At 37.3% G+C, this 27,862-nt stretch overlaps 1 protein-coding gene across 1 annotated transcript in view; it reads right to left on the reverse strand.

Annotated features, from left to right (window-relative positions):
• The window catches only part of LOC111539888 (microtubule-associated serine/threonine-protein kinase 4), a 168,308-nt gene that overhangs the window by 99,897 nt on the left and 40,549 nt on the right, over positions 1 to 27,862 (reverse strand). Inside the window, exon 3 of the mRNA XM_023207893.1 lies at positions 19,194 to 19,282. Within this exon, the coding sequence (XP_023063661.1) occupies positions 19,194 to 19,282 (89 nt within the window). The remainder of the gene's footprint in view (positions 1 to 19,193; positions 19,283 to 27,862) is intronic.

The raw sequence follows: 27,862 nt of genomic DNA on the forward strand, positions 1-27,862 counted from the left end.
ATTTATTTGGCTAATTGTATCTACTGAGTTTTCTAGATGTACCCTGGAGTCATTACGTCAAGTTACCACTGTAAGCATTTGTCATCTTTATGGTCCCCCAGTTATCTTCTAAGCAACCTCCTTATGTAAGAGGAATTTCCCATATCGTGAGCTGAGTCCTGCCTCTGCAGGGCTGACGCCACCACCCACTTTTCCAACTTTGCTTGCAGTCAGAATACAGGCTAGGCTTTTTTTGAGTTTTTAAGCTAAACTCAACTTTGGCTTGAAACAACGCAATAATAAGAAGACCTGCCAAAGAAATAAATTTTGGTGACAAAAGTGGCAGCAGAGTCATTCCTTTTGGGGAGCATCAGTGTCAAGAGTTTCTGCAACCCAGAGAGCAGAAGCAGCAGGAGCTGGACCTGCTCTGGCACAGTGCCATGGTGTGGGCTGGGTGTTCTTTTAGGGTATTTGGCCTTCAATGCTCACTCTCTGATACTACTACTAATTCTGTGAGCTACCTAATATGATTTAATAAATGTCTCCCCTGCTTAAACTAGACAGAGTGCATTCAGTATTTGCAATAAAGAAAACAGTTAACCACACATATATACATACTCAGGAAAAGTCTAATTGAAAGTACATCAAAACTATAATTTGGGGAAAATAACAATATTTAGCCTTTTCTCCAATGAACAGGACATATCTTTCCATTATTCATAACAGTTTAGTTTTCAAATAAAGTTTGTTGTGTTTTCACAGCAATCCCTTTGAAGTTTTCTGGTTATTTCAAAGCATGGTATTTTCTGCCCTTTTGGAGGGTGGGCAGTGGGGGTGGGGTTATGGGAAAAGGGCATGGAATGCTGTCACAGAATATCATCCCTTTCTCCCACTATCATTTCTAACTTGTCACAGTTGGTAATATACAACAGCATTAACTTCTATATATCCATCTTGTATACAACCTACTTCATTATTAATTTTAAAACTTAATCACTGAATTCTCTTGGATTTTCTAGGTTCTTTATGTCATATGAACGTAACAAATTTTACCATCTTTGAATTATATATTTTGTTTCCATTTTATGTATTATCTGACTGCAAAGAATGTATAGAATAAAGTGTTATATTAATGGAGAAAGATTTTAACAGAATGCTTCTGGTATTTCACTGAAGTAAGACCTTGGCCATTAGTCTAAATTAGACGTCTTTCTACATTTTGGATTTCTCAATTCATTCTCATTTTCTAAACAATCTTTAGCAGAAATGGATGTTTAATTTTATCAAGGGCTTTTTCAATGTCTATTCAGATGAACATTTGACACGCTGCTATGATGTATTAACAGTGTTTATAATATTAAACTAATCAGCACTCTTATAATCCCAAAAATTCACAGTAAATAATTCTTACACTGTTCTACCAAATTGTAACATTTATATTTCAAAGTAAAGTTGATAATTTTCTTATTCCTTGCTGGTTATTTTTCCTTATCTTCAGTAACATAAAAGGAAATAATTGCTGTTCATGCTAGTAAATTTTATTCCAAAATGTTTAAAAAACACACCTGCATGCATATTTTAATTAATGAGTTGAAAAGAAATACAATATTTATTCTTATTTCCTCCCCCATGCCTCAAAGTAAGTTAAGGAACTTCGCACATGTGTGCTTCTGTCGCCCTTGTCTCTGATCTTAGTTAATAGGAGTTCTAGATCTATATTGCTATTAGTGGATTATCATTTATGCTACATTTTAAATTATCTTTTTAAACTTTCATTTTCCTATCAATACTATAGTACTTTTATAACTCATCTTTCCAATTTAAGTTCATTTTAATTTTTCAGTCATCTTCTGTATATCCTTTTTTTTTTTTTTTTTTGAGATGGAGTCTTGCTTTGTTGCCCAGGCTGAGCGGCATGATCTCGGCTCACTGCAACCTCTGCCTCCTGGGTTCAAGCAATTCTCCTGCCTCAGTCTCCTGGGTAGCTGGAGCTACAGGTGCACGCCACCACGCCAGGCTAATTTTTGTATTTTTAGTAGAGACGGCGTTTTGCCATATTGGTCAGGCTGGTCTTGAACTCCTGACCTCAGGTGATCCACCTACCTTGGCCTTCCAAAGTGCTGGGATTACAGGCATGAGTCACTGCGCCCAGCCATCTTCTGTCTATCTTTAAGTGACTTTTCCAGGAAAGATCCATGGACTTATTTTGTGTGTTCTTAAATATATGATTTTATCTATCTACCTACCTCCCTCCCTACTTACCTACATCTTCTTAGCAAATAGAGTTCTCTGGCCATTACATCATTATCTAGCAGTGAAAGGTATGACTGAGGTCAGCATGCATTTTATTCCTTTGTTAGCAATTATTTTATTTTTTATCCTGTTCAGATAATTTCAGTTGTTTGTAGGTCTCTTGCCTTCTTTGCTTAAAAATTTAAAAGTCACAAGACTATCTCCAGAGCAGACTTTTGTTTGTTTCCACTATTTGTACCCATTTTACTGTTTTCTGACTTATAAAAGTCTTCATTGATACTATTTTTGATCAATGATTTTGTTCCATTAATCTGGCTCCCCCACCAAAAAGGCATATTATTACAGATTAATAAATGAATCTCCAATTTATCTGATGTGGGATGTTTAATACTGGAAAGTATAGTTTCTTAAATCTCCTGCAGAAAGACAATACTGTTGGGAGGGCAATGGATGGCTCTGATCAGCACAAAATGCGGCTTCTTTGTGGTGTGGGGTTGGGTGGTGACTGCCAACTATTCTGATTGTGGGGATAGGTATATAGTCTCTGATGTCAGGGTATGCAGTCCAGGAAGGTGAAATCCACCTTCAGTCTCCTGCCTATCTCACTATCATACTGTTTCTGTGGTCTAGCCATGAGCTGATTATTGACATGAGATTTTGTATTGACACAGGTAACAGGATTCAAGATGTGAATGATCATTCACTACTCAAGATGTGAATGATCATTGGTATGTTCTTAGTTTCCAGTATTATAGCAGTTTTATAAATAAGGGGTGGTGGCAGATGTTATGGGTATTTTAATAAAAAGCAGAATGCATATTTAGCTATCAAACATAAACTCACAAGTCAACTGCTCATTCTGAAGTATATAAAGGTCAGCAACTTAAATTTAGATATTGTAACTTCTACCCTGCTAGTAAAGACAATTTCAGGAAACGAATGGTAAGTAGGATTCAGGTTAGATAGGCACACTGCACTCATGACAGAAACGGTTAAAGCTCACATCACTAGAAGAAATGAACATCTCTCATTTTTGTCAACAATAAGAACAGTAGGATGAAATGAAACAGCTTCACAGGACCACTGACAGGGCAGACCGATACTGCTTATGTGAAATGTGTTGTCAGGGGAGGTATGTACATCTCTTGATGTTAAAAGTCTGCCTATGTCTCCAGAGAAGGGAGAAAAATTTGCATTTGGTCCCTCTCTTTTGGAAATCAAAACTGTCAAATGAAATGATAAGCTTAAAACCCACATTTCCTACTGAAATAATGGCATAAGAGCACCAAATGTGAACCACTTCACCTATTTTTTTTTCTTTCAATTTCAAGGATGCTAGAATGTGTTCATTCCCAAGCCAAATTACTGATCCCACAAGGAAGTGGGCTTTTTACCAATTAAGGAACTTGTTTCATTTCCTGCATTTGGCCTATTTAAGATGATTTGCATCTCTAAACACTGAAGTAGGGCATGTTCTTTTGCTGAGGAACACACACACACACACATACACACACACATTTTCTCTCTCTCAAAGCCTTCAAAACTACGTTCATTCCTTCAGACACTGGCCGGTCACTCTGGTAACTATTGCAGAACTTCCAGTACATTCCCACATGTGCAAAAATAGGCTTTAGGCCTAATTGTTCTAGCAGATAGATATAATTACCACAAACTGGGATGTGTTGCTTCTCCAGATAAACAAGGGGATGCCTGGCCTTCAAAGTTCCTGGGAGGCACGGTCCACAGGATAACCTGTTTTCCTCTCAAAGTTCCTTCCAAAGGACACATCCATCCTCAGATGCTAATGAAATGTGGAGTACATATCCAGAACATGCTGGGGGTCACTGGGGCATGCCCTCACATCTTATGTCTGTTGGGCCCAACCTGCTAACCCATTCTCTTCTCTTTAATATTTTAGATGCTGAGAGTATCATTTGTCATCAGACCTGGAATATTAAAAGCATGCCTCAAATGGAGAACACAAGGCAGATATAAATTAATCCTGAGAACACAGGGTGAAAGAAAATCTTCTTTAAAGGCAAAAAACTAGAAATATGAAGGTACAGCCTTAGAAGGAATATTAAAAAATTATATATATATATGTATATGTATATATATCTCCAACCTCCTCCTTTAACAGAAAAGGAAATTAAAGCCAAGTTAAGAGAATTGTTCAAAGTCATATTTGATTGTTAGCAGACCATGATAAAACTTTAAGAAAATTAACCTGAAATATAACTTCTTTATATCCAAGGATAAAAGATGAGCAGAGTCCATGTAATTAAATGCCAGTCTCTCTGTTCATCAACATCTGATACTTTAATACACGGACCACTGTAGAATGCTCATGCTTTGGGGACGTCCTTAGGTGTACGTGTATCAGCAACTCTCCACCAATGAGAAGGGTGTCAGCAGGAGGGTCAGCAGAATACTTAGGAAATGCACAGTTTTTATTACAATGGTTAGTAAGTTTTCCTCTCTCAGCCCACATGTTTCTCAGGTAGGTGCCATCTCCTGCTGACTATTCTTGACTTGATTTAGTTGCATGGGACCTGTTAGCTTACTATTATCTTGCTTATCTCTTGACTACTATTTTAATGTACCACAGCAATATAGTTCATTTCTAAAATAATACTAGATTTTTTTTCTATACTTAAAACATCCCATAAATTATAAATATCACAACAAAATGCCTGTAAACAAAAAAAAATGCCTGTATTTCTTTTTGGAAAAGTGAGGTTTCTTCCCACCCCACCACCACTATCTATTTAAATGGGGGACCCAAGTTCTTTGACAGATAGTATGGTTTGGCTATGTCTCCACCCAAAATCTCATTTTGAATTGTATTTCCTATAATCTCCATGTGTTGTGGGAGGGACCGGGGAAAGTGATTGGATCCCGTGCTATTCTCAGGATAGGAAGTGAGTCTCACAAGATCTGATGGCCTTATAATCATCTGGCATTTCCCCTGCTTGCTCTCAGTCTTTCCTGCCGCCCTGGGAATAAGGTGCCTTTCTTCCCCTTCACCTTCCGCCATGATTATAAGTTTCCTGAGGCCTTCCCAGTCATGCAGAACTGTGAGTCAATTAAACTTCTTTCCTTTATAACCTACCCAGTCTCGAGTATTTCTTCATAGCAGCATGAGAGCAGACTAATATAACAGAATAGGACAGATGAAACATAAATGAAGAAAACCATTCATCTAAACACTGTGTTCAGGACCCAGAGAGAAGAGTGAATCAAGGGTCACGCTCACTCTGGAGATGTCCCAGGTCTTTCCTGATTCTTCTAGAAGGCATCTTCAGGGACAGACTCCAGGGCCTCACTGGGAGGAGTGCAAGATGCAGAAATCTGGGGAGCAGAGCTCCAGAGCTGGCTCAGACACCAGCAAGTCACAGGATCCTGGACACTAGGTATACTGGGTCTCTTGTTTCCTAGAATGGTTTCAAGCCCATGTGTATGTGTGTGTACACCAATTCTAAAGCTCAAGCAAAAGATTACTCCTTAGTCCAAATGGTTGAGCTTCTCTGGTTGAATGAGGCAAAGGTGGGGTAGAGGCTGTGAATCCCACTACCAGATCACCCTTGCCACTCCCTATCACTGAGGCAGCCTCTCTGGAACTGCCGTGGTTCTGATCCACTGGAGTTGATTTTTTTTAATGCCATTAATTTCCCAAATCAGCTCTCAACCAGAGTAACTGTACTAGCAAAGGGACCTCCAAAGGTTGGTATACCAAAATGAAAATATCACAGGCTACTGAAAGTGTGTCCCAGCAGACACTGTTACATGGATGACACATGCCTTTGTCAATAATCCACTTGGAGATGCCAATAAGCCTGTGTCCTAATTTGTTTTGTATTTATACACTACAATGTCCTATCATTTCTAGCTATAAATTTCTAGCTATAAATTCAGATTGGTTGTAATAATCCTTTGGTAGTTTCTAAAAGCTTGACACTGTTGCTGTACTTTATAATACTGAAAATACTTTCCCATTTAAACAATCATATGAGGTTCCAAGAGCAAGTTTGACTATTTCCATTTCATAGATGAGGAGGTTGAGACCCAGAGAGTGAACTGCCCAAAGTAGCACTGCTACTAACTGGGAGGGCTAGGTAAAGACCAGATCTTTTACCCTGAGGTCCAATATTTATTATGTACACCATTTAGTGTATCATTAATTGTCAGCCATCTTAAAATCAAAGGGCTTTGGGCAGCAGAATTTCTGAGTTACATAGTAGATGGGGGTTTCTACACTAAAGTCTAGTCTTCAATGTCTGGGAGGAACAAAAGTGTGACAGGCTCTGTAGCCTCCTGCAATAGTTCCTTCCTCATTCATCTCACTGACATCATCAGGTCATCATGATGTCACTGGGTACAATGTTCCTGGAAGTTTAACACAACTAGCTATTGTTTCAGCTAGGGAGAACATACTTAAGAGGTACTTAGATATGTGTAAAGTTATTTTGGTGCCTATACAACACATTCTTGATGCTTATTAAATGTCATTTGCAGCAAGCATTAAAGAGCATTTCCTGTGGATACAATCTCTGGCTTCTAAGGCCTCAAAAATCTAAGTAAGGAAATAATGGAAAGCCCAACAACACAAACACAAGACAATAAAAGGCCAACACCTGAAAGAACATTTTTCTTGGATTAAGCTGAGAAACTAATCAGAGTTGATTGCAAAGATTCATGAATAATGCTATCCACCACAACATTACCTATAAGAACAAAAATACTGGGAACAACCAGAATGTCCATTAGGGGGAGGCAATTATGGCACTTTCATAAAATATAGTATTTTGTATCTTTTGAAACCAACTATTAGGGGAAAAAAGATATTTAATGACATATTAAAAACAGTCAAAACATAACACTGAAAGAAAATGATATAGATATAAAATTATATTTATGATCATACATTTATACATGTATATACAAATGTATATATATAAATCATGTTTATATATAGAAATTTATGTAAACATGTTATAACTATTATAACATAGATATATAAAATACATAGACATACATTCAAATGTTAAGTAGTTAATTCTGAGTAATGGATAAGAATATAGATTTATATTTACTTATTGCTATTTTCTTTTATCTGTATGTTTCTTTTAAGGGGAACAATATAGATGATTTTTCAATTCTTCTTTGTTTTTGTATTTTCCAAGTTTTCTATACTGAACATATACAGCTTTTGTAAATAGAAGAAGTTTTTAAAAATATTTTTAAAAGCATCTAAAACAGCTCAGATTTTTTTCCATCAAAATTCATCTCTCCCTCCTAAAACTATTATGACCGTTCTTGTATTTATACACTTCTAAATTTTATCCACCTCTCTCCTCCCTTGACTAGGGAAACCAAAATATGCTACCAACTCCAGTGCAGACTGCTGATGGGCTCCTCCTCCCCAGGGTTGAACCCTCTAAAATTCTGGGTTACCACAGTGTGTGCACACCTGAACACTTCATGACAAGCTCTGCAATTACCCACTGTTACTCCAAACATGAAAGCTTAGAACTTGAAAGTCTGCAGTTTACATGGCTTTTGTAGAGAAGTACTCATACATTGCTGCAGTCAATTTCAAAAATCTGCATTAAAGCATCATAAAGTTGAAGCTGCAATTATGCCAGAATGAATAAGTTCAAAGATAGAGATATCATTCCTGTACATGATAGTTAAATGTGCCAAAAAAAGAAAATGCTTTTTAGCATATATACTTGATTTTAAGATACAGACTTTTAAACTTCCCTTACCGGTTGCCTGATGGGTACAGGCCACTGTGGCTGTGTTGGGCATTCAGCCTTCTGTCTATGGCACTGAGCATTTAATGAAGACAGCTGGCTGATCCCCACGCTAACAGGGCCCCTGCCTCAAGTCCTTTTGTCTCTGTGGAACAGTTAGTTTGCCTGTGATACAAATCCACACTCTCTCACCAGGCGGAAGACAGTCTCTATGTACACACAGCTGAGGATTTCTAACTCAAATTCAGAGATAAACCTGAGAGTAAACTGCTGACGAGTGAGCTAGGAGCAGAAAAGCCAAAGCCACAGAAATCACTGTGACGGTCATTGAAACTGTCCCGTCAGAGACCACCATGTTTGCAAAACCACAAGAGTGAGAGGTGGCTTAGTAAGAATTTTAAATGTACTTTTTACTTTCTAGGTGGTCACTGATTATACCTTAGAACAAAAGCAATCCTAGACACAAGGCAATTTCTCATTTTCAACTAGCAGATGAGAAAATTATTTTTCCCAGTTTGAATATATGAACTTTCAGGGACTTAGAATATATATACTAATACATTGTCATTTATACTATTTATTTAGACATTTTAAGCAATAAAATATGTAATTATATGCCGCACCAGATTTAAATCTGAAAACATCAAATACAAAAATGGACAAAGCAGATAAACCAATTATTTTAATTTCCAATTGTATTTTTTTTTCACAAAATTTGTTATTAAAAAGATTATCCTATCTTAGTAACTTTCAAGAAGTTGACTATTTTGAGACTCTAGTTTTTCAAGAGTTCTTCCCCTCTCTAAAATTTATAAGAATCTCTTCTCATAGAAAAAGTAACCTCAATAATTCCCAATGTCAATTTTCTGTCAAAAATAGAAAGTTTTACGCCGGGCGCGGTGGCTCATGCCTGTATCCCAGAACTTTGGGAGGCCGAGGCAGGCGGATCACAAGGTCAGGAGATCGAGACCATCCTGTGAATGGTGAAACTCTATCTCTACTAAAAATACAAAAAATTAGCCAGACGTGGTGGCGGGCGCTTGTAGTCCCAGCTACTTGGGAGGATGAGGCAGGAGAATGGCGTGAACCCAGGAGGTGGAGCTTGCAGTGAGCCGAGATTGCACAACTGCACTCCAGCCTGGGTGACAGAGCGAAACACCGTCTCAAAAAAAAAAAAAAAGAAAGAAAGAAAATTTTAGATTTCCTTGCTTTAGGTGAAGCACTGCCCTGTTTGGCTGCTTTGTGGACCTGGGAGGTTGTATATCAGTCTCACCTTGGCAACTAAATTATGGAAGAGTTTGAAAGGCAACAGCCTCCATTCAGCTTAGCAATGGTTGAAACGGATTATATTATGGACAAGGCAAATAAAGGTTCTGCTAAAACTACTTTCAAAAGAAAGTAATTAAGATAATGTATGATGTATAGGGCTTTGTAGGCACTTCAGTATTAAGGAAGACTCCCTCTTTTGGGGGAAGTAATGCTTGACTTGCATTAGGGCACATGCTGAATTTTGGTCCTAAGAGTCAAATGAGGCTTTGGCCATTTATCTATAAACAATTATTTATTATTTCAGTGAACATCTGTGAAGCGCCTGATAGGGCTGGCTGACTTGATATTAAGATGGATGCCTCCCTCATTCTGGGCACCTGTCTGCTCTTGGATTCTATGGCACTGCATTCTCCACCTTCCCTCCTGCCTCTCAGGTTTCTGCTTCTCAGTCTCCTGCTGGCCATGTGTCCTCTCAGGACCTTCAAATGTTAGCATGCTAGAGCCAGGCTTTGGCTTCTTCTCACTCCAATTCTCCCTTCAATGATTTCCTCCCCTCTCATGGTTTTAAACACCATCAGTGAATTAATGGCTTCCAACTGACATCACCAATACAGAGACAACCTCTGAGTTTCAGACCTATGTAACAACAACTGCCTGTTTACATCACTTGGATGTCATGAGCAAGTTGGCCCAATATGCAGCAAAGTGAACTCTTAAGTATGACCTCTGATTCATTTTTCTTATTTCTTCCATCTTGAGAAATGCCCCATCCAGTCCTTCCATATTCTCAGCAAGCTGGAAGTCACCTTTGATCAACTCTCTCTCACCCCACACCCAATATTTCTTTAAGGACTGTCAATTCTAACATGGAAAATATGTAATTAAGATCCAGCTGGGACTTCAGCAGCCAACCCTAGCTAAACAAAGTCCCCAGTGGATACATAAATACAACAAAAATGCTGCAAAATTTTGATTAAAAAGCAAAATTAAACAGAATGAAAAACCTGCCCTATGGGTGGCTGCCCAGGATGACTCATGTTCTTACAAAAAAAAAAAAAAAAAAGTTGCTACCACTTTTGTTAACATGGAGGAGCTTTAAAATTAAATGTAGGCATCAGTTTCCAACAGTTTTGATTTATAATAAAGGAGAGAATAAAAATCTAAATCAAAGACCACTCATTAAATTCTCTTACACCCCGAGATTAGGGAAATATGAACAATGTCACTGAATTATTATTAGGAATAGATTATACATCAACATTACCGACTTCTTAAGGGCCAAAATGATAAATGAAGGGCACAGGGCAGATGGATCTGCATAAAGGAATTAACAAAGACTAACGATGTTGGTATATACACCCGATTATTGACTCAACACAAAGCAGTACCCCAGACTAGGAAAACACATTGACTGACGTCAGTCCATCTGATTTTATCATTCTTTTCCCTAAGCAGGAAGGGCAAGATGTGTCATTACTTAAGTAACAATTGGCAATTACACAAAGGCTAAGGACAAAAAAAAAAAAAAAAAAAAAAAGTGAGAGCAGCATGGAACATAAAGATGGTATTAATGCAGAGAAACTTATTAACGAAATGACTTGAAATCACAGAACAGATGCACTGTGAAATGATATAGCTTGGACATACACACTATAAGAAATCTGATCTTGGGACTCATTGAGAAAGGTTTTAATAAAATTAGATGATTCCAAGGTGATGCTTTACCCATGGCTGACTAAAGGAATCACCTGGATAAAGTTTAGCCACATGATTTGCCTATTTTACCAACATAAAATGACACTCTACAAGGAGGACAGCAAGGTGCTCTAAATTGAAGATAAGGTTTTACAAGTTGATTTTGTTGAGACTGACATAAATTTTTTTTAAAAAGGAAATGTATGATGTCAGAAATCCCTTTGAAAAAAACAAAAAAGAAAGTTAATATTATTTTAAAGAAACAGTGGTTATGTGGGGCACCAGGAAACTTAATTCCTATTAAGGCTAACAATTAATTTGCTACGTCCCTGTGAGCACATAATTTTCCTTTATCCTATTCCCCAAATTTAAAGAGGCAAGGGAACTATTTGTCTTGTACTATCATGTCTATGCAGCCAAAGGAGGTCATTGTCTTGGTGAATGAACATTTTTATTAAAGATCTATAAAGCAGGTTCATCCGTTTGGGAAATAATATTTCAAGCATGGAAAATCTGCTGAAGGCTTCTGAAGGAAAGTCACAAAATAAACACAACAAAGGCAATATTTCACTCAGGGCCATGTCTCCAGTCTCACTTTTTTTCTCTTTTTTCTTTTTTTCTTTGAGACAGTCTTGCTCTGTCACCCAGGCTGGAGTGCAGTGGCATGATCTTGACCCACTGCAGCCTCCACTTCCTGGGTTCAAGCAATTCTCCTGCCTCAGCCTCCTGAGTAGCTGGGACTACAGGCGTGCAGCACCACGCTGGCTAATTTTTGTATTTTTAGTAGAGACAGGGTTTCACCATGTTGGCCGGGATGGTCTGGATCTCCCGACCCCATGATCCACTCGCCTCAGCCTCCCAAAGTGCTGGGATTACAAGCTTGAGCCGCTGTGCCCAGCCCCGCCTCATCTTATAAAGAGAATTTTTTCACTGGCACCTAAAGATCATTCATCTCTAATGACTAAACTGTTCTCACCAGCAACCTAAAATTCATAAGTAATAGCCTCTCCTTTGAGCACTGCATGAAAATCTGATGGTACCACAAATACCTGAGCAGAAAGGTGTGTGTGTAAGTCAACTCCAGGAGTCTGGGGAGGTGAAAAACAGTTGTAATGCCCATTTGGCTTACAGATGTCCTTTCATTGTAGGCTCACCAATATAGTTTAGAAAGAATTCAGATTTTTTTTTTTTTTTTTTTTGCCCAAAAACTTACTGCTTAGGAAAACCATCACCCTATACTGACAGACTAAGAGTATGAAAAGGTAAAGAAACACATCACTGATACTGAACTTGTCAAGCAGAAAGAGGGAGGAGAAGCAATGAGATCAGAGCAGGTGATGCTGAGAGCAAGACCAGTCTTGTTAAAAAAGCAAAACTGTATACAACTATACATAACAACAAACATGGAAGAAATCAGAAAAAAAAAAAAAAAGATTGACAGATTGGACCACACACACGCACAATATGAAAAATAAGAAAAATAATAACTTCTATTAGTAAAAAAAAAAAAAAAAAAAACTCACTGTTATAAAAAGGGAAATGGCAAACTGAAAAAGGATACTGGTGAGATTATAAAAGATGAATATCAATTCTCACTTCTTATAAACCAATAAAATAAAAATTAAACAAAAGAGAGGGACTGAGGATAAAAATAAAGGTAAATAATAAAAGGAGATACTAAGGGTTAATGAGTATGGAAAATGTCTAAATCCCATAGAAATAAAACTTGTACATCACAAATACTAAGATATTATATTTGGCTTGTATTGATGGACTCTTAAACACTGTACTATTTGGTGATGATAAGGGGAGAATAAAAGTTTCAGCATAGGCATTTCAGTCACATGTTCCGATGGACAGACACACACACACACACGGAGTACATACAGGAAAAAAGACTGAAGAGATACAATAAACTGGTAACAGGGGTTATCTCTGAGTAATGGGTTGATAGAGGATTTATATTTCCCAGGTGATTTCTCATATTTCTTACAAACTATTAGCTGTACTGCTATAATCAGAAACTCATGCTTTTAAAGCAAACCAAGCCTTCAAGATTAGAGTCATGGCAACATAGCCTATAAAATCTCTAGAAATTTTAAAATGAAACAGTCATATGCATATTAGTAAACAGATAAGTGCTTGGTTGGCATTGTGTGCCAAAATTTCAGGTTTTACTAAATCCCTTATGGCCCAACTACACATCTTCCAAGGTTAAAGTCCTGGGGCAGTAGAATGTTACAAACTTTCATGCTGATATCAAGGATGGCACTGGGTTATATCAGTGATACTCCCAGGATTATCTCCGGCACACTGGAATATCTACTTACCCCGTTCTACCCTAGACTGTCTTCTCTGAATTCACTAGTCCACCTTGTTTATTTTTCCCTATCTACCTTATTGCCAGACTATTAACTTTCAATTCTTTGCATTAACATGCCTGTTGATAAAACCATTGCCTTTATCACTATCCAATTTAGTATCTCATCTAATGAACGAGTTGCAAGATTGAGGGCAGCGGAACTGATACAGCTGAAGTGCAAGGTGAGCAAGTTGCAAACAATTCTTATGTGTGGCTCAAAAAGAGAGACTCTAAATCAAAAAGAGAAAGGTCTTTAAGAGGTTTCTGAAATAATGAAGATATTATGTTAAAAAATGTACATGATGTCATATAGTTTCTCCTTGGAAACCCTCTTAAGTTACAAGCTGAGTTTTATTTGTTAAGTCAAAGCCCCATGGGTGATTGTGGGGTGGGAGGCAGAGAAGTTAATGAAGGGATGTGCATTAAAATGTTCATGTGATTCATTTTGAAGAGTGGGATTCGGAATGTTGTGTTTTGTTGCCTGGTTTCCATGTGCCTACCCCAAACAAACAAGCAGAACACAGCTGCATAAGTACAGTGGTGACTAACTCTTACGAAATGAAGTTTCTTTGTAACCTAAATCTATATATACACATAGACAGAGATTTAGGGATATTTCCTATCTTCAATAACTCCTAAAGTTGCCCAACAGAAAAGTGAAACTCCTTTCCATCCTTCCTTATAGAAACACTTTTAAAAATACATCAAAGTAGCCACCTGCAAATTCACAGTAAAATAACTTTTGAAGACACAGAAAATAGGTATTTTGGCCAACAGGGCTACATTTGCTACCTAAGCACTTTAAAAGCCTGGAATCACTGTGTCTCAGTTATTTATCTCCTTTTCCTCTGTGGTCATCCTCTTAAGTATCACTCTTAGAGCTCCCACTTCTACCCATCTAAATCAGAATACAATATGAAGTGTTACTGTGGTAGGCAGAATTCTAACCATGGTCTCCTCAAAATTCCAGTCCCCTAGTTATTCAACCAAAAATGAATACTACTATGAAGAGATTTTTAAGCTGTAATTGTCCGAAGTCAGTTGACTTTCAAGTATAGAGGATATCTGAGTGGGGCCTCACCCAACCAAATGAGCCTTTAAAAAGCAAGAGTTTTCTCTGGTTGATGGAAGGAGGAGCAGTCAGATTTGAAGTGTGAGAATGACCGGATGTGGCCCTGCTGGCTATGAGATCGCAGAGGGCAGCCAGCCTCTAGGAGCTGAAAAGCAGCCTCTTGCTGATAGCCAGGGTGAAGCAGGGAACTCAGTTCTACAAAGGCAATGATCTAAATCTGTCCACAACTGCATGGGCTTGGAAGTGAGTTCTTTCCCAGTCTCCAGATAAGAGCTCAGCTCAACCAACACCTTGATTTTGGCCTTATAATACCCTGAGCATTGAGAACCCAGGTGAGCCTGCCCAGACTTCTGCCCTGAAGAACTGTAAGATTAATAAATGTATGTTGTTTAAACTAGTAAATTATGAGTAATTTGTTACTCAGCAATAGAAAACTACTGCAGATATTATATTGTTTTCTTATGGGTTTTATTTTTAGAGCCTTATTTTTATCAGAAAGGCACTATGTGCTAATTTCCCTACTTTCTTATTCCCTAAACACTTAACAGTTTCTCCTTTCCTTTTCCACAAATTTCTATGACTATGCATGAATATACAAGTGTGTTTTCATCTGTATGTACACACTGTAAAACACAGATGGACATGAAATGACAACATGCAATGTTTTCACCTAATAATGTATCTTGTGTATCCTTCCAGTACCAGCACATAAAAAGCCCACCTTGTTCTTTGTAACAACTATTTAGTGCTGGGTTATACCCCTGAATCATTATTTACTTAACTAGTCCATTATTGAAGAAAAATTTAAATAAGAAAACTGGTACCTTTCCATTTGCTAGGTACAAAAGCCATGCTATACTTATAATTTTCTGTTATTTTATGAGAATATCAGTAAGATAAATTCCTTTACATGAATTTGCTGGGCAAAAGGGTAACACATTTGAAATATTCACCAATACTGAAAACCACTAGTCAAAATGGTTACACTAATTCACATCAACCCTTAGATCATGGGAAAGGGACTGCTTTCCCACATCTTTGCTATCACTGAATTTTATCAATTAAAAAAGGGGTTTGACCCCATGCTAGGTGAATGACACTATCTCTTTCACCTAGGGTGGAGTTCAGTGGTACCATTATAGCTCATGGCAGCCTTGATCTCCCCAGCTCAAGCGATCCTCCAACCTCAGCCTCCTAAGTAGCTGGGACCACAGGCATGTGCCACCATGCCTGGGTAATTTTGAGAAACTTTGTAGAGATGAGGTCTCACTATGTCATCTAGGCTCAAACTCCTGGACTCAAGCAATCCACCTGCCTCAGTCTCCCACAGTGCTGCAATAACAAGTGTGACCACTGTGCCTGGCCATTTTTTTAAATAACTGCAATGACATATCATTTCATGTTTTGTTGGCCATTTTTTCCTTATGTCATGCTGTTTGCATCTCTTGCCCATTTTTCTATTGATGCATTCAATATTTCATATCAATTTACACAACTTCTTCATGTAAACTGGCAATCAGTTATGGGCACAAACATTTTTTGTACTTTGATTTCTTCTGAGTTTGTTTTTGATATAGAAATTTTCATTGTAAGAGAGATACACTAGTCTTTTCCCTTTGGGACTTCTGGATTATTTTTCATGCTTAGAATCTTCCTGGACGTGAGAGCCTGTGATTTTCTATGCCTTTTCTTTCTTTTTATTTTTTTTATCTTTCAATGAGACTGTCCTATTCACTGTTCTTTTAGGAATCTCCGGCCCCCAACAAACACTATTTTGTGAAGACATGCTCCAGAGCACTGTGTATGCCAGTATCTCTTTCTCCCCAGAGCACTCGCTACTGATACATTTGATAGGTACAAATGATGTGTCTGTGATGACTGGCCTGGTTCATGTAACCCCACCTAAGAAAAGTAGAAAGTGCAATTTCATCTTTTAGGTTAATAAGTGCTGAAAGATGGAGGTTCTTCCATCTCATTTTGATGGAGATGCCTAGAAAACCTCGCTGGCACTCTGTGTCCAATGCAGGATAGAGAACGTAGCAATAGAAAGGGTGAGGCAAAAGGAGTGGCTGGTGAAGAGGCGCTGCATGTTATCAAGATGTGAGACCTAGTCCTGTATCGTATTCACATGTTCTTCCTTTCATACAGAAATAGGAATCTATCAGACAGTGATAAATGCCACTTCTCACAGAAAGTCTGACAGGCTTCTACTGCATCTGAGAGAACAATAACCTGTTGGCTCCATAACATAAAGAAAAACAATGCTGAGTGAGGTGCAGTGGCTCATGCCTATAATCCCAGTACTTTGGGTGGCTGAGGCAGGAGGACTGCTTGAGCCCAGGAGTTTGAGACCAGCCTGGCCAACAGGGCGAAATCTTATCTCTACTAAAAATACAAAAAGAAAAAAAAATTAGCCGGGCATGGTGGCATGGCCTATAATGCCAGCTACTCGGGAGGCTGAGGCAGGAGAATCCCTTGAACCCGGGAGGCAGAAGTTGCAGTTAGCTGAGATTGTGCCACTGCACTCCAGCCTGGGCAACAGAGGGAGATTTTGTCTCAAAAACAACAAAAACAAAACACTCTTAGAACCTGAATGACAGGCTTCCCTCTGCCCACTCCTCTGATTAAATTCTAAATTAATATTGAAGGAGAAAGAACTTAAGCTAAGTCTATGAGAGAAAAGAAAAATAATTAAAAGGATCATTAAAGTCTTAGCCACATGTTCTGTCTTCTCAATATTAGAAGTGAAGAAAATCACAGCTATAAAAGACTAATCAACAGGCACATAAAGGATGGTGAAATTGCTATAAATACTATAAAGAGGAGTGAAATTAAAATCTTTACATCACAGAATTATATACTAAAAAACAGAATCCATCATTCACTTAGCATCTAGCATACACTACTGTGCTGGGTGCCAGAGTGATGTCCCAAGTAAGGTATTTGGCATTGTTTGACCCTCTGTAGGATTTCAATGACAGTGGTATAATATCAATCTCAAAAACAGAAATGGTAGTAATAGAAGTAATGTATCCTCATCATGTAGCCTTGGAATATAATGTTACCACTGCTTACACCCACTGCCTAATTATATCCCTCTCATGCCCTCTCAGAGGTAACTACTATCATGAAATTGGTCTTTAACATTATCATGTTTTCCTTTAGGCTCTTACATTATAAAAATACATAAAATATAATACAATGAATGTATAGAATATAATCATATTGTAGGATAAATATATATCGTGTGTGTGTGTGTGTGTATATATATATATATATATATATATCTCCCTAAACAAAATATTGTATGTAGCATATTAACTTCATATGAAAGGCTTACATAATATTCTTTTGTGATTTGCTTTTGTTGTTCAACAATATATTTGAGCTCCATCCAAGCAAATCTGAGTAGTGTTCATTTGTTTTCTATGTGCACAGTGTATTTTGGACATAACTATGCCACAATTCATTTATCCATTTTCCAAGTCATAGGATCCTTAGGTTACTTCAAATGTTTAGCTATTACAGATGATGCTGCAATGAGTGGTCTAGAACTTGTCTTCATCTGTGTAAGAGCTTCTCCAACTCTAAGGTTTTACCTGGCAGAGGCCTTTCTAGATGTTAGTGGTCATTTTACAGCATCATAATTTTATCTATTTATCTTTTACCTTTTTACTTTACCACCTTTAATTCCCTTAATTATTTCTACAGAGAAAATAAAATTTCACTCCAAAGGAGCAACTACTTTTCTCTCCCTTCTTCTCCCCAGTGATATAACAGACAACTCCCAATCGGAACTTGAAGGGCCCCTTGAGCTTAAGAACTGCTTTCTGGGTGAGAGTGATAGCCCTGCATTTAAATATGAAGTCAAGATCATCTGAGAACACGAGTGTCAAATTAAGAGTTTTCACAAGAGTACAGTGAAGTAGGGCTAAGAGCTCATTCTTCTAACCTTCATCCTTCACAATCCTGAAGATACCTTCCTATAACACAGATCCTCCTTAAAACCCTTAAAAGGGCTTCAAAGTCAAACTTCCTCCCACTTCCTGACCTTCCTCTGCCTTTCCATCCTTATGTTCTCGTAATGAAGTACACACGTCCCACACTCTAGCCGTACACTGAGAATTCCCTTTCTCTCACTCCGTCTCTACCAGCCAACAAAGTCTTGCTCATCTTTCAACATCTTGGGCAAATGGCTCCTTTAAAGGCTTCTAGACTTTCTTTATTGGAATTAACCCTTCTCTTCTTTGCCTCACCATGGATAGAACTTTGAAAAAAAAAAAAAAAAACCAGCATATAAAGCAGTTATCATTGTCTAGTTTTTACAGTACTGCTCTAACCTTCCTTATAACTCTATAACGTACTTGAGGCCAAAGGCTTTGTCTCTTAAATCTTCATTGTCCCTAAAATGACCATCACAATATATTAGACAAGTTCAATTTTAGGGAGAAATATGCTGAACAGTTCTTAACATTAGTACTTTTCATATGAGTTATCATGTTTACATTTCCCAAGGATATTCCTAACATGGAAACCATGTCTTGTATCATCCAGGCATTTAGAAATGGAGAAAGAAATAATTTAAAAGGGACCCCATATAAAAAGGAATTCTATATTTTAGAGTTCAAACAGTTAAACAGAGAGGATAAGATTTGGGCTAACATGTCGCAAAGAACAACTTAGGGATAAAACAACAGGAAAACAAAGATAACATGTGAAGACACACCAAATCTCAAAATGCATTAATTATTTTAAAAACCAACAAATAAAGAAATAAAACAAAACTCAAGAAATGGTAACCAATTACCTGCATGAGCAGAGAGAGGTGAGTGTGGTCGAGGTAATGCTGGTGACTGCCCATTGCCTATTAAGCTTTTCCGGTTGCTTGTTCGGCAACTATCAAAAGGAAAGAAAAAACAACGTTTAAAAAGAATGCAGCATCGATAATGTTCAAGCATGTTCCAGATAGACATGGACCAGGTTGAACAACCTATCTGCTCATGTGACTCTTAAAATTATTACAATTACGCATTCACTAATATTTGAGGGGTGGCTGCCTCTTGAATATCAGAAAATATAATGTATTCATAAAGCACAACACCATCAATATTCCTCACCACCAGTGGAGCAATAATCAAATACCTTCTTCCAGCGCTTGACTGCAAATATGCAACATGCCATACACACAAGTGATAAATTAAGGATTCAAATCAGCAAATCACAGGTAGCATCTTCGTTGACACAAAATTTCTAATACAAAATTACATGCAATGAAGCGCAATGATGTTAATCTTATAATGATGCACTAATTAAAAATCTAATTATTTAGGCAAAATTTCTTATTTGTGCCTTTTGTCAACAGAATAGCTGATGCCTAAGATAAATGTATCTCACCACTCATTCATTTTTCATCTTGTATATGGCATTCACAAATTCTTTATTAAGGTAAATGTTCTGGAATCATAAAATCAGATCCCAGTGTATAAAAACAATAGTGATGGTCCTCTTTCACAAGCACGCTAGCTACTGGTTTGATCCTGAATACCCAGAGCTTAGAAATAAATTAATACACATGAGCACAGGACAACAATTTGTTCCTGTTTCTGCTAGTAGGAAGCTATAAAATGGCTAATTTGATTTCAAAGTAACTTTCACAAGCCTTAAAGAATAAGACAAATACAAAACTGGCGGATGGTGAAGTGGATATTATCTCATTTTCATTTGCTTTTCTTCAAAATAGATTGGCACTTCATTCTCTATTAGCAATACAGTAGTCATAGGAGGGTGATAAAACTCAGCAAGTTACCTCATTTAATTCACCTATAACAAGGTACAGGGCTCTGTGCCTCTATCCTCCTACACTATGCTGCCCTCAACCACCATTAAGAGTTTATTGCAATGCCTTCTTAATGCAGGACAGAACTCTGTTATACCAGATTCCTGAAACAGGAATTTTCACTGGACTTCTAATTTAGGTACAGTGAGATAACATTTCTAAATATTCAAATAATACATTTCAAAACCAAACCCAATTTCTTTCACCAATACAAACTTCGGAGTTATCTTCTCTTAGACGTTTGCTGCTTATTATCATTTGTCAACAGTCCCATATTTATAATTTCTTAAGATGGGGCTGCATCACTGTGTTTTCCTTAGTGCAGCAATCAGCATTCCCTAGTATTATCTGTGAGTTTAATTAAGATAATGTTTACTCAGCCTTAAAGCAGTTGTTAATAAGAATAGACTTTTGATATTTAATTATGAAGGTGGGTTGGACATTATCAACTCATCTATCAAGAAATGTATGTATTCAACCTATTAAATTCACAATCATTAAATCAGACAGTCTGATTGTTTTTAAAAGATACTGTATATTTAGTGTTAATTCAAATTAATGTCTCCTTTCATTCCAATACAGAAATATTAAATATATTAACTTGCTGTTGCTAATAGAAGAAATTATAAATGACAGATTTATGTCCTGGAAATGTCAGCAAACTTCTTTCAGCAAATTAACTGAAATTCAGGTTGTTATAAAAATGGCTATATTTTTTCATGTTTAGCACTTGATCTACATCATGTATAAAAATCTTTTCAACATATTTATTGTTTATATGTATAAATAAAATTAATAAGAAATGTGTATCAGTGCAAATAGTAATCTAATGAATATCTTAACTAGGTATAAAATATACTGATATACTTTAAATTTAGAAAATGTTATTTCTTAAAGAAAAACTTAAAAATTTTCTAAGAAATGTATATTACCATACACACTAAGGTACATATACTACCACAACAGGCAAAATAGTGAACAATTTAGATTTAAAAAAAAAAAATGAAAACACAAACAACAAACCCTCACAATTGTATTAGTTATTTAAAGTCTATCAAAAAGGGGTAGAAAAGTGATTTCAAAAATGTGATTCAAAAAATCTCAAAAAGAAGTGTCTAAATAAAACCCACAAATAAAATATACGTCTTTGGTCAATATACTAACAGATTTACATTACAGTCATCCTGGGTGCGTCTACTTCTCTACACAGATTTCTAATCTTTATAAATAGATGATTCATTATGAATGCAATGTAGAGTGAAAGAAAACAGGCTCCTTCATCTATGAATACATGAGCAAGTTAAAAGAAGAGAAGTTAAAAACAAATTACCTCAGAATTTGAACAGTTTACCATATTTAAGGTATGGGTAGTATGTTACACAAAACAAATTATCGAAGGTATATCTTATTGACAAATGCCATGAATAATCCAAGCATAACTCATCACTGAAAGTGTCTCCTCTAACCTTTTTCCTTTCAAAATGAAGCTAGAGATGATATTAAAATTACAACAGACTTGGAACTTTCTGGAATCTCTCTTGACAATGAAACGGAAAGCTTTTAAACATCAAATGTTCCCAAAGTAGCAAAGCCAGTGTTTATATAGTATAGGCTAAGATATATTTCCATATGTACAGGAGATAAATCTCTATACTTATGAAATGGGGTCTTAGCCTTATGAATGAATTTGTTGCTAAAATTTTCAAGGGTAGAGGGACACATTATACTGCATTTCATTCCCAAATACCTAGGCCTATATATATATATATCTAAATACTTTTAAAATCCTAGGACCCTAACTGAGATATTCTGTAGAAAACCTTTCCAGGGTACAGGAGGGAAGAGTCATCCAATCTCAATAGTACCTGCTTCTGGTATATCTGACAGTCACCTAATCTTAGTACTCTAAGTATCTGATTCCCAATAGATGAATTAAAATCTGCACTTAACCCCAACAGTAAGAAAACTCCAAGTGAGTTGGAACTGTATCTGCCACCTAGGTTGCCACAGCACCTGGCAATGCCCACAGTAATAATAACATTGGTGCAAAACGCTGAGCTGACTGACCCCTGTTCTCCAGGTATCACATACTTTTCTGCCCATGAAAGCAGAGGTTTATGGCACCTGCATGTCAGGCAGTCTCTCCAGGTGTGCATGGCCATGCCTACTCATTTAATCCATTAAGTGATAAAATAGTGGAAACATCTCCACTCAGGCAAATTAAAGCCTCCTTCCTTTTCACCAGCACAACTAAGTCAATTCTGCCTTGCTTTTTTTTTTTTCAAGCAAAGTCACCCAAGGCAAAAACAGGTGATGTCTGACCAGATTAAACATGAATACTACTTCTCCTGTAGCAGAAATCTCTTTTTTATTATTCACCCTTATCCAAGCATTTGAGCTTGTAAAGAGTTATCTCCAGTTTTCATCCTTAGGGACACAGGGACATGACCGCAAAAATGAAACTAAAGAAAAGTTATGAACTCAAGTTGCAACTATTCCATCCCCAAATGCATTCTTTTGACTTCATTCTTCAACAGCTAGAAGCCATCCACCATGCCCATACTCCAATCTGAAAGCCCAACATGAGACCAACCATTTCCCACAAAGTACCTCCTCTCTCAGTTCTCCAGTTGAAGCAGCACATGGAAAAACTTACTTTTCTATGGCTAAGATGCACAGTTTGTTCTCTGAATTTAGAAGGTGACAACTATTGTTCTATTAACATAATGGCACAGAGTCACTACTTGCAAATTCAGAATTTAGGCTGAGAAAACAGTCATATAACAACTTGAGATAATGGTATAAACAATGGATTAGGACAGGAGCTGATGATCACAAGTAAGCATTTCTTTTTACTTTCTTCATTTATCTGGAACCTCCTTGGGAAGCTCCTCCTAGGGGCAACTATGAGGCACAGAAAGATAACTTAGAGCACAAGAAACACACCTTGCTGACTACAGAATCTGAGAAGAATGGGAAGGGGGAAAGATGTTCTGATGATAGGACCTTGAGGGAGAAGGATTGGCTGCCTCTGAGGGGTAGGAGGTGAGCAGGCATGGACAGAACACTGTGTGTAAGAATGTCACAGCTGAATGGGTGCTTGGGTGGAGATGCTTTGGAGTGACATGAGGTCACCACCAGGAAGTGTTTTATTTGTTTGCATGGTTTTTGCTAGGGCAGGCGAAATGAGGATTGAACAAGGCACCACACCTGCTCCCTGAGTTCACTGTTACCATTGCCAAAACAGTTTCACAAGGAGCTTCTCAATTTCCTAATTGCTGCCAAAAGCACCTCCCATTTGCTAGGAAGATAAAGAGACAGGCCATGTATTTCATCATCTAAGTCAGGCCTGGTTCAGTGTGAGGGACAAAGAGGACTATGGGCTACTAAGCTGGAGGCGGGTGGGGAAGGAGGAGTATGTATTTTTGGTTCCAAGTACCCTATTCCATTTCTGCAGAAGTTGTCCTTATGCTCCGTGCTCCATAAGAAAGGCTTGGTGGGACCTGTGAAAGTTTCACATCTGGGTCTGCCACTTGTTTCCTGGCAGAAGAACCTGTTAGCCATCCCCCACCAGGTCTCTAAAAACTGCGAGGCCCACCAGGTTGTGGCCTTTTCCAATTACTCTGAGTAGCTGAAATCCAACTTAATTTTAAATTACATTCACTTTGAGACATAAATTCTGATCATTTCTGACCATGGCAAGAACAATGAAGAGAGGAAACCCGAACAGGCAGTGATTTTTACATTTACAGCTGATTTGAATGGTTGACATTCAGTAAAATATAAGACTAACCACCACTGAGGGGCAGTAATAATATAGTGAATTGAGTAAGAGGGGCCCCGGTAATTCTGGAAGGCTAGAATTATTACTTCGTCCTGATGAAAATGTGATAAATTTGCACAGGAGACCAATCATAGACCAGAGCTTTACTGCCCATGAACATCTGCTAACTGTTTCCTCACACCTTAAGAGAAGATGATCATATGAGTATTTCTTAAACAAAGAAGAAGTCTGAAATGGAAGAAATAGGGCATGACCGGAAGGCAGAAATTGTCTAGCTAATGTGGTACTGCAGAATAAATGTTATAAACTCAGCAGGTTTCTATCTCTATCTCTTCACAATGAAGAGGTTGAAACAGATGAGAGAAATAGTCATAAACTTATTTTTTTTTGGTCTCAAAAATTTTAAAAAATAGAAAAATAATCCAACAATTCCTACCACACTGGAACAAGCAACTGTATCATTTGTCCTATTTGTTTCCAATCTTTAAAAAAGATATAGAAATTAGAGAGAGAACAAAATATACTCTCTGAAGTCCAAACCAATAACATATTCCAGTCCCTAAAAGGCAACTACTGAAAGAACTGGGGCTTGTAGCTTTTCCATTCATTCTTGGTATGGTAGCATATATATATATATACACACATACACACACACACACACTCTATATGTATAACCACACTATATGTGTGTGGTTCCACTTTTCACTAGTAGTATCACATAACAGGAAAAACAGAGACTTGAAATTGTACAAAATAAATTAAGAGTTACCTTTTAGTGGCTTGTTGGGCTTTGTATAGTAGACGATCCCTGGGAATTATTTGATTCTGTAAAGGTATATACATTGTTTTTCTACTGACTAGGTGATTTTAAAACTCTGTAGAAGCTTAAGTTAAGTAGAAAACTGGGAGTAATGCGAATGATTCTCATCCATAATAATGTGAATGAATTTTATCTGGTGAAGATACAATTAATGTCCACCCCAAGGAAAGATGACCTCAAATATTTACTATCAATGTCCTATAAGATACTAATTTTGCATCTATGAGCAAATTTGTTTCATAATTCCTGACTACATATGTATATATATTCATATATATCTGATTTTTAAAAATCTCTTTGAACCTGTTTTAATTTGTTACTGCTGCCCTCACTGATAAGTTAAACAAAATATTTGATACATGTTCATTTCATATTTGTATGACGGTCATGTTTTTGACTTTTGGATGAATTATACTTTTGGATGAATATCTATACAGAATTAGATATTCTGTAACTTACTTTTTTTCACTCAACATTATGTTTTTGAGGTTTAACCATGGCAACATAAATATGGGTCTAATTCATTCCTTTTTTAGATTATTCCTTTGAAGCAAATTTTAGGATTCCTAAATGCACTAAAATTATATATCATGGACATTTCTGTTTCCTCTTTGCAACATTAAAGATCTAGAACTCTGTGCACTTGATTGAAAAAGCTTTGAAAAATGTCTTTGACAAGAGGCTATATTTGAAAGAAAAATTATATCACGTTATATCATGCAACATAAAGCAAACATTTCTTAAAATCTTCTTTGGACACTTCTTCCCCAAATCCTGCTTATTGCTGCTTCACCTGGATATTTCTACTTTTGCTTACATTCTGTTGTCTTCTCCCAGAAATAACTGTCTTTCTTATGTAAATCAGTCAACCCTTTCTTTTTAGGCATCTTCAAGTCTACATCTCCACCACTTTTTCTGAATAGCACAAGGCCACACCTAGTAGCTGGCTGGATAAGCACTATTACTCCTTAGAAGGCAGCAGATAACAAAGTTGTTCTCTGCCTTTGTCACACACCCTTTGCTACTAATGTGAAATTAAGAAACTCGCTGGGATCATCTTCCTTATGGCCCATGAAATCAGGGCTCCTCCCAAGCTTTCATTAATTCCTTCAATAAATTACTTTCTGAGTGCCTAAGATGCTAGGCACTATTCTAAACAAACAAAAGTCTCTGTTATCAAGGAAGCTTACATTTTGGAGGGAAAAGCAGAAAATTAACATAATAAATTTGTAAAATTTGTGGTACATGAGATAGCGATGGAGGAAAAATAATGCACAAAGTAGACAGAGTGCAGGGGTAGGAGTTCACAATTTCAAACAGGTGGTCAGGAAAGGCCTCACTGGGGAGGTAAGAGAGGATAAGACCAGAAAGCAAGGAAGTGAGCATTCAGCAAAAGCACAGGCCCTGAGGCCAGAGTGTTCTAGGAGCAGCAGGCAAGCGAGCACGGCAGGTGTGCAGAGAGCCAGGGAAGAGTGCCAGCAGAGGATGGTAGAGACATGGCAGGAGGCAGGTCTGCAGCAGCCTGTAGGCCACAGTGCAGGGTCAGGTTTTTAGCCTGAGTGACAAGGGAAGCTGTTGGAAGGTTCTGAACATAACCTGAGTTTTGTTTTTAGAGAATCATTCTGGCTGCTAGATTAAAAGGAGGAAGCAGGAGGACCAGTTAGGATGTCGAATTGATGTGCATCTTGAATGCACTCTTATCGCCTGTGATTCTGCTTTTAAATATAGTATTTTACTTTAAAAATTAGTTTGTACAAAAACAGCTCCAAAATTCAATGGAAGTGTTACATCAGTCTGTGCTCTTTTGTACAGCCTCAAAAAACTTGGAGAAATAGCAAGTGATGATACTGAGGTGACTCAAGCCCGAGTGCCTCAGGCCTTTCCGTATTTGTATCAATGTAATGATCCAGGTCATAGTGATCAGGGGGATGTAATTATTGACATTACTGGCATGATACTTGAACTTAACTTTTCTATTAGCAGAAAACCTCTTCTAAAGGCATTAATTACAATGGGAATGAATAGTTGCCTACACTGCTTTCACCTATGAACAAAAAAAATTTAGGCTAATTTCAATAGCTAGAGAAAGGGATAAGCTTTCAAAAATTCTGAAGAAAGTCAATAGGAAAATAGATATTAGCTTATATAGTACTTTCTGGAAATATATCTAATCCATTAAGATAAATCCACAGTGAGTTCTGGCCCAATTCTCTGTCTTCATAGAAGAAAAGAGAAACAGCTGAACATGTAGATATTAGAAAAGGCACTATCCAATATAACAAGTATTTCTGGAATGTCTATTCTCATGTACAAAGTACTGTGTGAGATAAGAAAATGAAGCTGTTTCAAAGTGTTTAAAGTATAAAAGGCGAGTCAAGACTGATTCACAGATAACTAGACTCTAAGGCAGAATCTGGAAAAGAGATAACAAAAATTTGCTGAAGTGTGAGATAAATTCCCATTCAGCTTTTAAATACATTTTCATAAACAATAAACACTAGAATTTTACAGAACATACTATGCATTGCAGATTATCCATCCATTTCATATGACTTCCCTAAATAATCTCGTAATTTCAGTGATCTGCCTGACGAAAATACAGTCACCTGTTGCTTAGCAGAGATACATTTAGAGAAATGCCTCATTAGGCTATTTTGTCCTTGTGCAAACATCACAGAGTGCACTCACACAAACCTAAATGGTAGAGCCTACCGCACACTGAGGCTATATGGGATAGTCTATGGACCCCAGGCTACAAACCTGTGCAGCATGTTACTGTACTGAACACTGGAGGCAAATGCAACACAATGGTATTTGTGTATTGAGAAAAGAAAAATAGCTCAGAGCAGTCAGAGCTACGTGAAATATGCAAAATGTATCAGGCCCAGAGAGGCAGGAGTAGGGACTTCAGTCACATCCTCACCTTGCCTGGGGGAAAATCGTTTAAAGGCATTTTGTTTCTGACTAGTTGCTTCACTCATTATCTTCATGTTCCTGGAATTTATGACAGAAATGACAATGGGTACACAATTAATA

Source organism: Piliocolobus tephrosceles, chromosome 4, assembly GCF_002776525.5.
Source record: "Piliocolobus tephrosceles isolate RC106 chromosome 4, ASM277652v3, whole genome shotgun sequence".
Taxonomy (NCBI): Eukaryota; Metazoa; Chordata; class Mammalia; order Primates; family Cercopithecidae; genus Piliocolobus; species Piliocolobus tephrosceles.